General features: G+C 40.4%; 1 protein-coding gene across 5 annotated transcripts in view; it reads right to left on the bottom strand.

The window, feature by feature from the left end:
• Positions 1 to 694: 694 nt before the first annotated feature.
• Positions 695 to 15,970, bottom strand: part of CCDC134 (coiled-coil domain containing 134) — a 28,043-nt gene continuing 12,767 nt past the window's right edge. For all 5 annotated transcript variants that reach the window (XM_054989394.1, XM_054989393.1, XM_054989392.1 and 2 more), the window contains 6 exons: positions 14,917 to 15,023; positions 12,233 to 12,354; positions 11,257 to 11,341; positions 8,913 to 9,094; positions 7,846 to 7,917; positions 695 to 2,836 (listed from right to left, as the gene is read on the bottom strand). In XM_054989394.1, the coding sequence (XP_054845369.1) occupies positions 2,711 to 2,836; positions 7,846 to 7,917; positions 8,913 to 9,094; positions 11,257 to 11,341; positions 12,233 to 12,354; positions 14,917 to 15,013 (684 nt within the window). In that variant the 5' untranslated portion in view covers positions 15,014 to 15,023 and the 3' untranslated portion in view covers positions 695 to 2,710. The remainder of the gene's footprint in view (positions 2,837 to 7,845; positions 7,918 to 8,912; positions 9,095 to 11,256; positions 11,342 to 12,232; positions 12,355 to 14,916; positions 15,024 to 15,970) is intronic.

The following is a 15,970-nucleotide window of genomic DNA, read 5'->3' as shown; positions in this document are numbered from 1 at the left end:
CGGAGTAGCGGTGGCGGCAGCCTCAGGAGCTCCTTCTGCCACTGCTTGCTGCTTGCCAGCTTCAGGAACCCTTCCCTGACTCTCTACCTCCCATCCTCCTGCTGCTCTGACATGCCTTCCCACCCACCACCCACCACCAAGCTCCCCAGAGCGGATCCTGAGTGGATCTGCTCTACTCGGCTTTTCCTTCGAGAACTTGGAGGCGGGGGGGAGGGCATGTCGGAGCAGCAGGAAGACTGGAGAGAAAAGTCAGCAAAGAGTATCTGAAGAGAGGAAAACCCAACCAGATCCACTCTGCTTGACTTTTCTTCCAGCAGCAGCAGAAAGCAGGAGGCCAAGAAGACGGGATGGAAAAGTCAGCAAAGAGAGCCAGAAGAGAGCTACTTGGAGGGTGGCTGGAGGAGAGCCTGCTGAAGTCTCTCTGCAAATTTGGCATCTCTGGGTATGAAGGGGGCTGTTGTAGGGCCCCGGGATCTGATGAATCACGAACCTAACGAATCGTTTCATGAAACGAGACAATTTCGTGAAAGTTCATGGTTCGTGTTTTGTGGAACGTGATGAACCACAAAACTCAGGGTTTGTTTTTTCCCCCGTTTTGTGCCCATCTCTAGTGCAGAATTCTGGAGAGAAATCGATGTAGTATGGGGTCAGTATTGAATAAAGCCTCCATGCAGAAAAAATCAATCACTGTAGCTTCTTTCAAATTTCGTTTTATTCAAAAAGCAAAGTCCAATTCCAAATTAAGTACGTATCTGAGAACAAATCAAGCATAACTGCCTCTCTGGTTAGAAAATAACGGTCTTCTCCTCTTCTGGCACATAAAACAGCAGAAGGCAGCAAATCAAAGTACAACATCCCTTGGAAATAAACCCCCCTCTCTCACACAAAATAATCCTCCACTGGCAATAACAAGCTACACTGCAGAGCTGTGCAATTTAGTCAAGGGTTGAAAAAAATTCCCCAAATCTCTTCTTTTCAAAACAATTAGTGTGCCAAGTTCCAGTGCTTCTCATAACATCAAGGGGACATCATAGCTAAGTGAAGTACAATACCCCATCAAGGTATTCAGAGACAGTGAGAGCAAGAGATGCTGGTGTGAATCATTCCCAGTCCTGAACAAAAGCTACTTTTTGTGCCAAACCACATTAGTGATTCTGTGCTGAATGCCCACTGTGTGCCTGGCTGTGAAGCCACGATTTGATTCACCAATGACCAAATCTGGTCTGGAAACAGAACAATGACCATGAACACTGACAAGGCTGACTGACCTCTACTATAAAACCAACAGTAAAACTGCAACCTCAAACAGTCTTAGTTCTAGGTACAAGCCTCTATGGAATGCTCAAAAAGATCAAGGAAAAAAGGCAGCTTGTTTCTGTGGAACAATAAGGCAGTAGACTTAAAGAGATGTCCTTTCAATTCTTCATGTGATAACGATACCATTGTGGCAAGGTTCTTACTACTGGAAGAGGAGAACAAGAAGTGAGAAAGGACAAAAGTCAGGCTCTCTGCTCTTCCTAGTGTTAGAACACTGGCAAGCTGGTATTTCTTCATGTAGGCATCTCAAAAAAAGGCCAACGCCTTCTTATCAGAACTACTAAAACAGAGGGAAGCGAATCTAGTAGAAAGCAACAAGCAAACAGTCAAAAGAGCACTGCCCATTCTTTACCACTGAATAGCAGCAGTTGAAGAAATCTCCTAGTAATTTAAGCTAGCCAGTGCTCTCTGACTCCCTTTGTGTCTCATATAGAGACAATGAACTTTTCTTTGCCATAAGGAAAAGGAAATCACCACCTCCATAATTTTTACAATATTTTCTATCGTGTACTAGCGATAATACTGTTGATTACAAAGTTGTGTCTACTAGCAGCTGTGTTGAGACCAATACCGACACAGCCATCTCACAGAGACCCACAGGCTAAAAGCACATAATTGCGGAGCTTTGTTCCATTGACCAAGCTCAGAAAACCCATTTTCTCAAGATAAATTAATTCATTTTCCTTTCCAGTTTTATGGTATAATAGTCTTGCAGAAATGAGAGCTCATTGGCCAAGAAAGGCTTTAACGAGAAAGATCATAAAACCTGGAAGTGTCTGAAGTGAGACACTGAAGAAACAGCATGGTTTTCTGTTATATTCCTTACATTCAAAAGGACGAGCATGTAATAGAGTACTAGTAAATAAGAATTTCCAAGGAATGTGCCGTTCTAGCAGAATTCTTAACTCTCTCTGGTAATTTTGCTATCCAGAGAAACATCTGGTGTAGCTACACAAGTCACATTTCCCTCCTGGCTGCCTGATAATACACAACATTCTGCAGAAATGTCACATACCTTAAAAAAAAAACTTTCCCCCACACCCCTCCCCAAAGCATTCTTAGCATTACAGACTGGTAAAGCCACAGGGAACAAAGATACCCCAGAGCCACTGAAAATGGTCTCTGACAAACCTATATATTCCAGTTACTAGACGTTTTTCCACCAAGGATGTATGTGCTCAAAAGACCACTATCTCCATCTGGGCATGTCTCGGGCCTAAATTTAGTAGTTGCCAAAACAGCTGTTAAAAGAAGACACCTCCAAAACCTGACAAACAAAATTATCAACTTTCCTGACATTTTCCTGAGGTCACGAAGGGGCTGAGAGGTTCCTTTTCCAGTTGCTCTGGCTCCTGCCAGCACAGGTCACAGCAAGAAAGGCAGGGAAGCAGCATTATAGCTCGGACTGTGACCGTGAAATACGTGGTCCCTTGCGGATCTCCTTCCGTTTCTCCTCTTTTTTTCTTCGCTTCTCTTCCTCCCGGAGAGCCTTTTGGAATGTGTCTGCACTGGGGAAAAACTGAACAAAAAGAATGAACTCAACCAGGTCAGACATGAATGAGGAGTGTGAGATTTGTAGAAAGTTACAGTCATCCCAACTGTCTACATTGGTTTATAGCTCCATAGTTCTTTGTGACCTTCAGGAGGCACAAATCCATCAATACACCTGCACAGGAAAGTACCTTTTGCTCTGCCCATGGACTCTTTCAGTTCAATATAGGAACAGAAATTCACCAACAGCCCAGGAGATTTGCTAAATTCCATACTGAAGGCTTTTCTCCACAACCTCATACTATACTCTTTGCCCCAGAAAAGCCAATGTTATGGTATAGTATCCCCATCATATGGATTGGGAGAAGGGAAAATAGTTAAGCTGCCTCCCGCAAGGGGAGGGGCAGTAATAAGGGTTGTATTTTTTTTACAAGGATAGGGAAAAAAATAGCAGTTTCCTGATTTATCTTTATGCCACATAATCCTGGTCCGCATTTACCTCCATTATTTATGATCCTGTTGAGATACATACATAGCTGGGCTTGTGGCCTTTCAAGGGAAATCACATTGACCTGGATACAGAGCTAACTGTAAAGAGGTCAAGAATCAACACAGGGGTGATAATGGAGGATTCACAAAGAGCTGGAAGAGGCCCTCTAACCCAACCCGTTGCTGAATGCAGGAAGTCCAAAGCCAAGGCATTCCTAAACAAACAGCTGTCCAGCCTCTGTTAAGACCTCTGCTACATTGTCTAACTTTTCCTACTATTAGGAAATCTCTCCTAATGCTCAAACAAAACCGTCCTGAAAATTAAGCTAGTTAGATATAGTCTTGCCCTGTGGAGCATCAGAGAACAAAGTCATTGTCCTCTTCCACAAGATAAAATTGAACAACAAAGTAAGTATGCCAGTCGTTTCAAGGACAATTCCGTATATACTTAAACAATTGGACTTTCATCACCATATACACAATTGCAATAAATTAATAGTGGGGAATTAGCCCCTACACAATCACAAAGATCATGAAAACCTAAAGGTCCTGTCACTACCGTGATATCTATTTAATATCTAGAGAGTTTTCCACCTGTAGTACCGAGAACGTAGTGTATCTCCTTCAATGTAATTGTTCTTTATTGTATGTTGGTTGTACCACCCATTCGGTCCGTCAGCGGATTCAAGAACATGTATCCTGTGTCAAAACTCGCAGTGAGGAAACACCACTCTATCAACATCTTTGGAGTGTACACGGTAGTGACAGGACCTTTAGGTTTTCAGTATTGGAGGTGGTACATAAACCTGGTCATCATAAACGCTTTCTCCTGCAAGCGGAGATTAGATGGATTTTTAGACTCAAAACTATGATACCTCACGGCTTGAATAATGATGTTGAATACTCAGCCTTTTTTTAACTCCTCCATAAGGGCAATTTGTGGCTTAAGTTATAATTAATTTTCCTTCCTTCCTTTTTGATATAATGTAATTGAAATAAGTGTATTATGAGGAGTCCCTTCTATATGAATTTTATCTTTACCATAGTCTTAACTATTGGTTTCTCCCCTCACTTTAGGGTGATTTGTTTATAAATAAATGATCTTAACTTTTTCTGAGATGTATATATTTATTTATTAATTGTCATGAAGTGGAGTATGTGCAATAATGTTTATTAATGGTTCTTAAATGCAGTATGTGCAATATTCAGGTCTCATTCCCCTTGGTTAATTATTTTCAGGACAAGGCACATATCGGTTTATCTATTCATTGAAGGGAACTTACCTTAAGTATCTTAAGAGCCTAAATTGAATTTTTGGATGGGATCCTTTTCTGAAACGAGCCAAACGAGATTGGGCCGGTATAGCTCATTGCCACCCTCCCATCTGGTCTTTGGTGCCTTCAGCCAGCCTTGCCTGTTTCCCCTCGGCATCGCGGCTACACGGCGACGTGGTCAAGATACAACCACCTACCAGCTGAAGCATTGGCAGTTTGGAATTATATATACTGGGACTCTTATCTCTCCATGTGATTGTATAGGGGCTAGTTCCCCACTATTGATTTATTGCAATTGTGTATATGGTGATGAAAGTCCAATTGTTTAAGTATGTACGGAATTGCCCTTGAAACGACTGGCATACTTCCTTTGTTGTTCAATTTTGTGTTGGTTCTTTGAGGCAGTACCCCCCCCCCCGGTTGGTTCTCTTCCACAAGATGACATTTCCAGTATTTGAAGAGCACCACCATGTCTCCTCCAGACTAAACATACCCGGTTCCTTCAGACTTTCCTCCTAAGACTTTTTACTCAATCCACAATCATATTTTCCCCCTCCTCCAAACCCATTCCAGTTTGTCTGCCTCTTTCTTAAGGTGTGCTATCCAGAACAGGGCACAGTAGTCCAGATGAGGTCTGACTAGCACAATGTAGAGTGGAACTATTACTTTGCATGATTGGATACTTTGCTTCTATTAAAGCATACTAAAACTACATTGGCCTTTGTTGCAGCTGCGTCACAACTGCTGATTCATGTTCAGCTTGTGCAATCCCAAAATCCTTTTCACACCTATTATTGCCAATCTGGATACCCTTTATCCTGCACCTGTACATTGTATTGTTTTTTGCCTAAATAGAAGTTACCAATGTTGAAAGCTACATAGGATCAGCCCTGGTTAGTACTCGACTGGGAGACCACCAAGAAAGTCCAGAGGCAGGCAATGGCAAATCACTTCTGTCTGTCTCTTACCTTGAAAACTCCATGGGGTTGCCGTAAGTCAGTTGCTACTTGACGGCACTTTACACACAGGAGTTACCAAAGGAAAAAAGAGCTTGAAGTCAGGCAAATATAGAATAAATAGGATCATTCATCTCTCCCCAGTGACCATTCTACTATTCTCAATCTAGGAACAATATTGAGGGACCTCAAGGAAAAAATGCATCTATGTAGAAAGCAGCCACTCAACAGAGAGAATGTGGAATAGATTATTACCTGGAATTCTGCCTTTAACCTTCTATTGTCACAAAATCAATTAAAAAAAAATAAAAAATTTAAATTTAAATTGGATTCTGTTTGATAAAATACTTTTAAAGGAAAAATCTATCTAAAGATAAATTCCTATTTAAGATACATTACAGCCCAAAGGCTTTTCATCATGAAATAAGGATTAATTTCTAATTATGTAGTATGAGACTGTATATTCATGCAATGTTTTAAAAATTTTAAATGTAAATGTAAATGAATTCCATTCATTCATTCATTCATTTGAGCACCAATGTCATGCTCTCCCAGAAGTTTCTGTAAGATTATTTTAGGCAATTTTTCTATCTAGAAGATACCATCACAGATGTTTGGTTTTACAGTTCTCAAAACTGTGAATTTATGTCTGCAGAGATAACATGCCTCTTCTTAACAGCAAAAACATTTTAAAATAAACATACAGTTGAGAAAGAGCCCTCAATCCTATTGTTCCTCTGCAAATCTATGTACACAGAATCAATGCCATACATCTTAAGTGCTAAGTGTCAAGAAGTTCAATGAACAGAAGCTTATTTAGGGTGAAACTGAGCTGGATAAGGAGAATATGTTCAGGGCTAAGTGTGAGGAGGGATGGGCAAGCAGTACAAATGAAACTGAAACTTTCTGAGCAGAATATTCCAGAAGTCTTGAGATCTTTGTGAGTGTAACCTGAGATTTAGCACATTATTCTCTCCCTTGAAGAGAAAACCTATAATGGCAGCAGGCCATAAAAGAGACCCAGTTTGGGAATGTTTAACCATATTAGCTAACAAACAGGGATATTTAAGCAAATACAAGAATACATATGCTATATAATGTTATAGTTAACTAAAACAATTACAAGTTATTGTTAATATTATTTTTCTCCTTTCAATAACGTACAGCAGAAAAGTTGTCCAAATATGAAGGATTAACCTATTAAACTGGAGATAGTACACCTCACAATCATTTCATAATTACCTGTTTCAAATGGTAAATAACCAAGTAATCATTAGTTTTCTGATATAATGGTCAAACTAACCTTAGAAGTTATTATTCTAAAAACCTTCATCTGGGTAGCAAATATTAAGGTTATAAAAACCAGCAATAACAAGCTTTTATTAGAAAACCATGATTTAAATCTAGTCTTACTGACTATTGGTTTAAATCATGTTTTAAATTGTAATTCATATCAAATCCACTGTGGTCACAGAGCACTTGTTTAACCTTGGCCAAAAACCTCTGTCACTTCTCTGTAAGAGGATGATAAATTACAGTCCCTTATCTCAAATGTGCTCTAACAGCACAAATACTAAGTGGCTGAATGCTATCAAACCTGAGTTCCTGCAACTACCTGGCAGAGACTGAAAGTAGCATATGTATCTATGTCTTTGCCAAAACACAGGATGCAACATCCATTCAGTAAGAAGATAAATTGAACTGGGACACGGAGAACAGCTTTGAATGAGTTGAGCCTTTGAAGCTAAGCTGAGCGTCCAGACAGTTGTATTCAGCTGCAATCATGGATTGTCATGTCTGATGGGAAACTTGCACTGATAGTAGTCACTAAACTTTCTTGTTGCAAGGTCTTTGGAGGCAACAGCCTCACCCCACCAGCTGAACATGGAAGGGAGAACATGCACTTACACAGAATCTGTAGGTTGGGTTGGATCCAGTACAGTTTCCACAGACACCAGGGCTACTTCTATCTGTGGAGCATGATTTTTCTCCTCCTCCCCTCCAGCAACTTGAAATGTCCCCTCTCCCCCCGCCCCTCAACATTATTTTGGGAGCATTTCATGCTGCTGCAGCAGGGGGAGAGTTGAGAAAGTTGTGAAAGGCACGCTTCACAGGTTGATGAGCCCTTGCACTTGAGGAAACGATGTGCTGAATTCAACCCAATAGAAGCTACTGTCTGTTGAACAGGCATTGCTACATATCTGTCACCAAGCACAGCTGTTATTTCTATTGCATGCTCAAACCAGCATTTCTTTCCCAAAACTAGGTGGTCAGAAAAAGGACAATGTGATAACAGACTCTTAGCTTTATAGTCTTACTTCGGAATGGTCAGTTTTAAAGGGATTCCGGTAGTCTGGAGATTTCTCACTAATTCCCAGTTCCTGAGCCATCTGCAGAGGAAATAGCAAAGATCAATTTCATTCTCATCTCTGTAATCTCCCAGCCCCTTAATCCTTTTAGCTTCCTGCACTCCAGATTTGGTGCTTCAGTGCAAACCACCAAAATGTGGGAAACGCTGCTCCCTCTCTCCAAAGATAAGCTTTAGTATGACTCCATGTGAGTGGGGGTGGTTGCATTCAAACTGCTCTGTAATTTACCCACAAGATGAATAGATTATCAGGGATAAACAGATGATGATGATAGCAACAGCAACAACATTTGATTTATATACCTCCCTTCAGGACAATTTAATGCCTACTCAGAGTGGTTTACAAAGTATGTTATTATTATCCCCACAACAAACACCCTGTGAGGTGGGTGGGGCTGAGAGAGCTCCAGAGAGCCATGACTAGCCCAAGGTCACCCAGCTGGCTTCAAGCGGAGGAGTGGGGAATCAAACCCGGCTCTCCAGATTAGAGTCCTGCACTCTTAACCACTACACCAAACCGGCTCTCACAAACTGGCTCTCACAGAGGCTACCCACAAGCTTCAAGCATTTGTATGATCAGCATGTCAAAGCCCAAGAGACACAAATATGCAGATAAGCCATTTAGGCAAATTTATACATCGGTAAATCCCCACAAAATAATCTTTTCCCTGTAAGCATTAACATGTGACCCATACTTAGATAAGTCATGTATGACAATCACACCTGCAGATATTCCACTGCCTATGCAGTGAAATGCACATCCATGCAGACACTGCATGTTACTATTGATATGCAGGTTTCATTTTAATTCTTACATGAAAGTATCTTTTCCATGTAGTAATTTGGAAATCTTTGAAGTAGCCCTTTGATTTTTTTATTCTCCTCCACATGTATTCCTTTGCCCAATTTTTCCAGGCCAGGATTTCCACTCACTTCTTGTAGCTCCTGCTTGCCAACCCACCCTAACAAATGGAAGAAAGGAATGACAAAAGAAGCCAAACAACCGTATCACTTTACCAATCCTAGTACTTGTGAGTGGGGACCTTGATCAAATACACCGGTCTGGTTGCAAAAGCCGATTCCCCAGCGGATCAGGTTGTTCCAGTTGGAGTTACGGTCAAAGTAATGGTGTACTATTTTGGGAAACCGCAGGACCACATCACCAAAAAAAGCAGTGTTCTCTACCACATGGGAGTACGCTAAAGAAAAGAGTCATAATGAAAAAAAATCAGGGAAACTCTTACTGGTTTTGTCACTGGTAAATATCAGATCGATTCCTTATCTTCTGGAAACTGAAATTACAGTGCAAAACAATTACCTCTTAGCACACTTTAATTATTCTTTTTTTCTTCTGAGAATTAAATAATGCTTTCCTATTCTTTGCTTCTGTGGGGGGAGTATTTTAACCTATATCAGCAACTGTAGTCGCTTACAGATGCATTCTTTCACTTGGATACTATTGGAAAGCAGGTTCCTCCGCTCCCCACAACAACTCTACTTCATTATGGTGCTTTCATGGAGCACTTCAGTTTTCCTTGTCTTATCTGCGATCTCTCCAAAGCCTGCTCGGCTGCAGTGTTTTGGAAAAGATCTCAGCAAAACTAGGCTGGCTGCTATGATGTAGACAAGAAAGTCCAGATTTTCCAGGTCCTGCCCACACAGCCGCCATTTTCTCTTCCCATTCCCCTCCCCCTCTGTTTATGCCACTGGGGGGCTTTTTTTGAAAGTTTTTTTAAATCAGTAATTGACATACTGAGATACCATTATATCAGTATATAAGTTGCCCTTTTAAAAAACACGGGAAAAGCCACTCTGGTGGCATGGTGCAAGTGCTGCTAGGGAACTAAGGCAGGGGAAATGTTGAGAAGCTTTCTATTTGGAAGCCCTTATGTCACCATGTGGAAAAGATCTGTGAGCACGTGGATTTTAACTACTCCAAGTAAGCAATCCAAAGTAAGAAAGGGCAAGCTAGTGGACACAACATATGAAAAAACCAGTCTTGATGGAACATGCTCACATCGCATGTTCACATCCCAAACTTGTGACTTATAAATTACAGGAAAAATATGGGTTACAAGTTTGACTGGAAGCCAGAGAACTGTTATTCACTCAAACACATTTTTTTTTCCTTTCGTCTGTTCATAAGGAAAGAAGGATAGCGATAATTGTAAAAATTAAAATGCCTTCTTGCATTATAGGAGAAATTGCCTATAGGCAGCTACAGTCAATATTTGTCTCTGACCTATAAGCGATATTTGAAGGTCTCTGTGCCCATTCACCAAAGACATGGCTGACAAATATAACTTGAGATACGGGGTGGGGGAGCAAGAGAAGAACACAGAGACTACTTCCCACCATCCAGTTACTAGAAACAACAGTTTCAATGAACATACAAAGGAGGTGTTCCTCTTAAAAAACTGTATGATCACAAACACACTATATCAAATGCGAAGACCAACATCCTGCACAAGATAAGTGGAATATTTGTTTCGGTACAGACATAAGGTCAGAAACTTGCTTTTTTAAAATGAGGGAGAGGTAACAAAAGATATTATTACCACAATAAATGCAAATATTGCCACTTCTTATGCTTCCATAATTCCACATCCTTCTGCCATGAGACACCCAAATTCACTTTCCTTTCCCTATGGCAATTTTTTAAAAAGTCTCTTGGTTTTTTGTAGGGGGGTTTTTTGGTGGGGGAGGCATACTTTACAGAGCCGCTATTTGGAGAGCTTGTTTGTTTTTTAAAGAATTCTGAATGGGTCACTTTTTAAATGCTTTGATACTATATACAACAGTATTGTGGCTATTTAAAAAATATGGACTTTTAACTATTGCTTATTTGTACCACCATTAAAAGAGCCTTTCAGTTTCTGCCCTTCAGCCCACAAATCTGCTCATTTTCCTCAGAGACTTATAATTCATGCACACAGAGTGAAGTGTTGGTATTCTGGTGGCATGCATTAGGGAGATTTTTATCAGGGTTCAAAACAACCCTAATTAAGGAGGGGAGGCAAAAAAAGAGGATATCAGATTCAAGCAACATCCATCCTCTCCATTTAATAATAGTCTTGTCCAAAAGCATTAACTTTCCATTGTATGCCCAGGAGGAACAGCCAGATTCTGTTCTGCTTCATGTACCATATGCCATGCAGCCTTACTTGGCTCTGTTCCCATCCCAAGACCTTTACAAATATCAGAAATGATGACTCACAAGAACAGAAGTGACAGGGGTGGCAGAGGAAAAGCAGCCAAAAAGGCAAGGGAGCTGTAGTGCAATGGTTGCTCTACGTCGTAGGCTTAAGGGGTACAGAACAATAGACGGGGAAACTGGACTTAGAAGACAAAAAACTACTACCATCCTTCAGCTTCTCATCCTGAGGGAATGGCCCATCTGGTGGGACATCTGCTGCAATAAGTATTGCCCGCGAGTCTTCAAGTACCTGCACATTGCAACAGAAAGCAATTCCAGCTGATTCCTGCTCCTGCCAAAAGTACGCCTTCCCCTCACCTCTGATGCCCACAAAACCCCCTTTTCAGCAGTTCCCCCAACATTATTCTTCTGCTTTGCTGCAAGTAGATACTCAACTATTAACACGGTTACATAACACAGCAGAAAACTAGGCTTGTTGATCAAGCTCGTCAGAGCCACAGAAGACTGGGAAATGAAAGCAGCCTTAATTGCCTTCTTCGTGCAATGCAAAGCCCACCCACTGTAATACAATGCAACCAAAGGTCCAGCTATCCTAGCATGGAATGGCTCTTAATTCACAACCTGAGTTACTTGTCATATGCCAATTCAATAGCTTCTTTACTTGCTTAAAGCCAGTCACCAAACACTAGGCCCCCTCCCCTCCAATATGTTGCTTTAGAAAAAAGAAAGCAAACTCAGATCCATGTCCTGACAAACTTTCACAGATCGCCACTCTCCTTTATGAAATGGACACGGTGAGTGGCCTACTATACATCGTAATGGCCAGATTGCACTGGAAAGATGCCAGTTGTGGGGAGTTTTAAGGACAGTCCCTACAGTACTGTAAGGCCCACATCATCCTCAAAAACATAGACAAGGGAATTGCTAATTGGCAGGGTCTCAAGGAGTACCATTTCCTTATTTCTCCATCACCAACCCAGGTGCAAGAGAGCTGTATGGAGAAAGTATCAGGTGCTAAATTTACCAGCTATGTGTTTTGGAATAGCCCTGTTCCATCAGCTGCTCCACTCCATATAGCTGTTGATTCTTTCTATTAATTTTAGAGCAGCATTTTTGGGGCTACCCAGCAAACATCGAGCAATAAACATCCTGTGCTCAGTTATGTTATGTTAAAGCTTACTTTGAATAGGCCCTTGAGCATAATGTCTATGATCTTGTATTGCTGGTTGACATCATTGAGTTCAATCAGATTCTTCAGTGCATTCATCTGGTCTTTGCGCTTCACTTCAAACAGCTTCTTATCTGCAGTCTGGTTAAGAGTAGACACATGGGAGAACACCCAAAATCCTGCCTCATTGTAACCCATCAACACAAGTCCTCTTACGCTGTTTTACTTTCATACTGTGTGCCTTCAAAAAGTGACTTTAGCAAAGGTTTCTTTTAACCACTGCATCAAGTTTCAAAAGAACAGACCAATGGCTAGAGGCTAGAAAGCTCTCATGAGGTTCATATGCTTCTTTTTACCAAGAATCTAATTTATAAACTATTACATGGGAATTGCAAACTAGATCTTACTGAAGATACTTTACCAACTAATACCTAGTAGTTCAGACTAAAGTTTTTAAGAAATCCTTTCAGAAATGATGACTAACTGGAAGTGGTCCACTAAAACATCAACAATTTACCTGTATTTCTGATATGGTTTTAATATATATATTTGTATAGGAATAATTGCATTTAGGTAATTTTGTGAAAGTGACAACTGACGAAGACAGCAGTCAAAATGCATTTGGTTTTCCATATACTAATGGTTTCTTCTGCTCTATAGATTGGATTTTGGGTGTGTATAATTTTTTACTCAACCTTTTCTGATTCTCTTTGGGTTGTGTGTTGGTTGTAGGTTTATTTGTGTGTACTATTAAAGATAAGTTGGAAAAGCTACAAGTAGTAACACTTTACAACAGTGGCATGGATACAGTTTCCCATTTTCTTCCACACAATGAAGGTAACATGCAGGACAGCTTTAGTACATGTGCATGAGGGGAAAGCAGAGCGAGCTAGAACAATGGAAGCTTATTTGACGTTATGGAGTCATGAAGAGAGATCTTGAGGATTGTACTCTACTCTGGAAAACAGGCTCTTAACAGCATCTATTTAACAGCAAGCACTTTCATCCATTGGCATATACTTTAGTCGGAAAGGCCTGGAAGAACAGATGCTGCCTTATTTAAGATTTCTGAATGAGGATCAGTATTTTTCAAAGGGTGTTAGTAGAATCAGTGGAAAATGTGCACTTCTTGGTGGAAACTGAGTGTATGAATCAAGAATTATCTGTTGTTATAAGCACGAATGAACTGAAATATCTAAATGAAGACTGCAACAGAGGAATCTTTACTGGCACAACACCTACACAAGACAAGGCATAAGCAGAGGTTCTATTTTAACATCAAAAGGTATATGCAGTTCAGAATCTGTCACCTGCCTGCAGCTTATTTCCTTGTGCAGTTTCTATTCCTAGTGCTGTCCTCCTGAGAGCCAAACTAGACAAGATGTTTCTCCACAAGTTAGTTTGAGGTTCCCTGGTTTCCCCCCCGCCCCTTAATTTCTACCTTATGGTACTAATTACTGCACATGCACCCTCCCAAATAATCTCCACCCTGGACCATTTTGGGTCAGGAAAACAGTGCGGGGGGGGGGAGCTAAAGCCCCCTTTCCCCCTTGTGGTGTAATCCCAATCTGAATTAAGCCCCAGAATGCTTGGGAACTTAGTTTGTGTCTTGCTAAGTTCTCTGACCCATTGCTTCCAAAATGGGAATTCAACACAGAGGTATGCTCTGCTAAAAGTTCACACTCTCAATGAAAAGTGGAAGTAGTAAAACAAGTAAAACCAAAGCCAACTTCAGCTTCAGTTTTAATGATTAAGGAAAAAAGAGTGTCTTTAATTTCTTGATTTTGCGAGATTTTTTTCTTAAAGGTTCTGAGAAAAAAAGAATCTCCAAGGCTAGAGAAGCTCCAAAAGCTTTTGCTGTATACAATCTGGACTTTGAAAGAATCCTAAAAATAATATACCAGATTTATTTTACAAGCAGTGGTTTTTAAAAAATGAGAGAGTTTCATCTCTAGACTTCAAAGATCTGTATCAAAAATCCATGTGAATTAACAATACATGGAAATAAACAACCCATACAATTTACATATGGAACTTATACACAAGAAGACTGCAGTTCTTCAGTTTTTATAATCTGCTATTATCCTAACACCCTCATACACCAAGAAGGAAAGGTAGTCTCGCTTTGCTAGCAGAATCTAAATAGCTGCCTGTACAACTTGGTACCATAAAGTTCTTGTGGAGCCAACTGATGACTCTAAAATTTAGTCAATTTCATTTAATAACTTCCAATTTAGGAAGACGCACAGAGGTCTGAAAAAAAAACATACTTGCCCCTTTTCACAGGATAACAGAAAGTGTCATAGAACATTCGAACATGAATGAACTAGTTGCATTTCTGCATGATTGCATCTTTTCTCCACCAACTGCTCAGGTTTTAACTGGCTAGTACTTGCCAGAAGGGAGTAAAACTGGATTCTAATTATAAGCATATACGCCCATATTTCTAATAATTATAATCCTATATAATTTATAAATTGTGTTCATGCACTCATTACAGTAAATATATGTGAGCACAGGCAATACATGTATGCACAAATATAAATCTATGTATTTTTTCCAAATCTAACCTAGTTTCTTCTCACTTCCTCCCCCACTGATCATAAACAGAGACACTACTTAATTACACACACTTGCTCATCCATTCTTATAGCCCATCTTCAAAAGTCAAGACTCAGACAACAAGAGAAGGATACAGATTTCAAATCCTGAATCTGGGTTTTGCTTCTCAGCTGTGATGCTTCTAGATAGTATCAGTGTAAAGAAAAAACTGCAAGCTTGGAAATAATCCATTGTTGAAGTCCTACAGAGAGAAAAGAAGGGCAGGGAGGAGAAACATACCGATCATTTTCATGATTCAGGAGACCACCTGCTCATGTATCCTGAGCTCCACACCATACCCGAAAACCCATTTCTACATGCACTCAGTTCTATATTATTAAACACAACCCTAACGTAAGCCCTACCCCCAGCACAGCAACCACAGAGCCAGTTTACTACTTAAGATAGCTAGGAAGATTCCCTACACTTCTACATTGTCATCAAAATGGTGGTGCAGGAATCCAGAACACAGGACTCTCACTCACAGTATGGACCTTATATTAAAATGGTTTCCAGAATATCCAGGCCACAAGAGGCCTACAGCAGCAAAACAAAGTTGTATTTATTTGGAACTGCTCTTCTTCTAGTAGCTTCCACATATAGGATCTGTGCAAAGCCAAACTGCAAAAAATTAAAAATAAAAATGCTAAAGCTTGGAGCATGCTCTAGCATTAGATGCAAGCATCTAGCATTAGATGCCAACAGACAGGGTCAACTCTTCTTTTACTCAGTTCCATTCCAACACTGTACCTCATTAAATTCTCTATAGTTAAGAATGCAAGCGAGATGTATGACTCATAAGGAGCCACCCAGAACAGCAGCAATTAAAGATAAGCACAACACCTTCTTCATCATGGCACATATGGGAGACTATAGGGTGCTTACTTGCAGCAACACAACATTTTGCAACATTGCTCCGCCCACCCCAACTTTCTTCATGGCATGCTTCTACACCAACATCAGTAGAGACAACCATATTGCTGTCTTGTAAAGATCTGTCATCAAGACACCTCTCTGCAGAGCTACTATAGATCCTTGTGCTCTGGTGAAAGGAATGTGGATCCCCAAGGGAACTAGCTTCCTGTAGTAAGAACAAGTGGTAGCAAGAGCATGAGAAGAAGTTCCTCTTAATTCCATTTTATAAATCTA

The sequence above is a fragment of the Eublepharis macularius genome, chromosome 9, assembly GCF_028583425.1.
Source record: "Eublepharis macularius isolate TG4126 chromosome 9, MPM_Emac_v1.0, whole genome shotgun sequence".
Lineage (NCBI taxonomy): Eukaryota > Metazoa > Chordata > Lepidosauria > Squamata > Eublepharidae > Eublepharis > Eublepharis macularius.
Note: the sequence above shows the minus strand (reverse complement) of the source record. Positions and strands in the feature narration are given on the sequence as shown.